Raw genomic sequence first — 2,327 nt, 5'->3', positions numbered from 1 at the left:
GAGAGAGAGAGAGAGAGGTGAGAGCGAGAGGTGAGAGCGAGAGAGGTGAGAGAGAGAGAGGTGAGAGAGAGAGAGGTGAGAGAGAGAGAGAGGTGAGCAAAAGAGGTGAGCAAGAGAGGTGAGAAAGAGAGAGACGTGAAAGAAAGATGAGAAAGAAAGAGGGATGCGAAAGAGAGACAAGAGAGAGATGAAAGAGAGAGAGAGAGAGAGAGATAAGAGACAAAAAACAAAAAGAAATAAAAGCAGAGAGAAATAGGAGCGATTCCAAAAAAAAAGAAAGAAAGATTGAGAGAAGGAAAGAAAGAAATAAAGAAAGGGAAAGAGAGGGAGAAATGAGAGGAAATAAGCTTACCTATGAATCGGAAAATTCTTCGAATAATCTGTGGAAGCCTGCAAGCAGCACAGAGAATAGTAATAGAACGTTGAGGTTCCGAACTAAAGGCCCACATACCTATTTCACTTATTAATATCTGAAAATATAACAATACACAAATAAACAATAATAATAACAATAATAATGATAATAATAATAATAATAATAATAATAATCATAATAGTAAAAAGATGGGCTGCAGCAAATATTTTGCTTAATACCACAGATTTTCATGTCAGTTGTTTGACCTTAACCAGTTGAGCATGTCCCTTGGTGGCTGACGATATGTGCATCCCTGATCATGAGCAGAAGTAGTTGGGGAGCATCATAGCCATGTGTTGAGAGGAATTCTTTGGGGTTTGGATAATTCACCTTTGGAAACATGTGTGTTTCATCCAACATCTGTAAATAACCCTTATTCAGGGACATTTTGAGCGGGATGGGCTACTCGACCTGAAGAAAATTCTAACTGGGCTCCACCTGCGAGGTCATGTGCTGTTTATCCTGATATGAGATCACCATGTCGCGCACATATGGTTGTGATGCATGTGCCTGGTGTACCCTAATCAGACGGGTAGTCATGATGGGTATACTGGGCTTTGTATATTTTACCCCAGTGTCAATTTGATGGCATGCACTACTCTATCTCACTCAATAATAATAATAATAATAATAATGATAATAATAATGATGATGATAATAATAATAATAATAATGATAATAATAGTAATAATAATGATGATAATAATAATAAGAAGAAGAATGGTTTCAAATTTTGGCACAAGGCCAGTGGTTCTGGGGAGGATATAAGGTGATTACATCAACCCCAGTATTCAGCTGGTACTTATCTTATTGACCCCAAGAGGATAACTGGCAAAGTCAACTTTTGCAGAATTTGAACTCAGAATGTAAGGGCGGACAAAATGTTGGTAAGCATTTTTCCCAGCATGCTAATGATTCTGTCACAATAACAATGATGATGATGATGATGATATTCCTTCCTACTTTGGCCACAGGCTGACCAAAGCTTTGTGAGTGTATTTGGTAGGTGGAAACTGGAGGAAGTTCATCATATGTATATTTGTGTGTGTGTGTGTGTGTGTGTGTGTTTGCACTGTAGTACCACTTGACAGCTGGTGTTGGTTTGTTTATGCCCCTGTAACTAAGTGGTTTGGCAAAAAGAGACGGAAAGAATAAGTACCGGAGTGTAAAAAAATTGAAATACTGGGGGCTGATTTGTTTTTGAAGATATTGTTCCAGTATGGCTGCAATCCAACAACTGAAACAAGATAAATGACATATATATATATATATATATATATGTAGAGTGTTAGGTGTGATGTACAGAGGTAAATATTGAAAAAAAGGTCGTCAGAATTTTGGAATAACTTCTTTCATTTATTTTATACATATATTAGCGCTTTCGTTCGTCTTTCAAACTTGTCAAATATAACTGAAAATACAGAGATCTAGCTTATTTATATAAAAACAGGTGTTTTGGGGGGTTTTGTTTATAACAGAACATTGTTTTGTTTTTTTGTTTTTTGGGGGTGAGGCTTTGGAGACAATGGAAGATGTATAAGCAAATAGATAGATAAATAGGCAGATAGAGAGATAGATAGATAGACTGATAGTCAGACAGATAGGGAGATGGATGTCTGACTATCAGTGTATCTATCTATCTCTCTATCTGCCTATCTATCTATCTATTTGCTTATACATCTTCCATTGTCTTCAAAGCCTCACCCCCAAAAAACAAAAAAACAAAACAATGTTCTGTTATAAACAAAACCCCACAAAAGACCTGTTTTTATATAAATCTCTGTATTTTCAGTTATATTTGACAAGTTCGAAAGACGAACGAAAGCGCTAATATATGTATAAAATAAATGAAAGAAGTTATTCCAAAATTCTTACGACTTTTTTTTCAATATATATATATATATATATATAT

The 2,327-nt window shown here is 35.6% G+C and overlaps 1 protein-coding gene across 1 annotated transcript in view; it reads right to left on the bottom strand.

The window, feature by feature from the left end:
* Positions 1 to 2,327, bottom strand: part of LOC106883996 (phospholipid phosphatase-related protein type 1) — a gene marked incomplete at its 5' end in the record, with an annotated part of 30,688 nt that overhangs the window by 15,601 nt on the left and 12,760 nt on the right. Inside the window, one exon of the mRNA XM_014935162.2 lies at positions 353 to 470. Coding sequence (XP_014790648.1) covers positions 353 to 470 — 118 coding nt within the window. The remainder of the gene's footprint in view (positions 1 to 352; positions 471 to 2,327) is intronic.

This window comes from Octopus bimaculoides, chromosome 3 (assembly GCF_001194135.2).
Source record: "Octopus bimaculoides isolate UCB-OBI-ISO-001 chromosome 3, ASM119413v2, whole genome shotgun sequence".
Classification (NCBI taxonomy): domain Eukaryota; kingdom Metazoa; phylum Mollusca; class Cephalopoda; order Octopoda; family Octopodidae; genus Octopus; species Octopus bimaculoides.
This window is presented reverse-complemented; position numbering and strand designations above follow the sequence as displayed.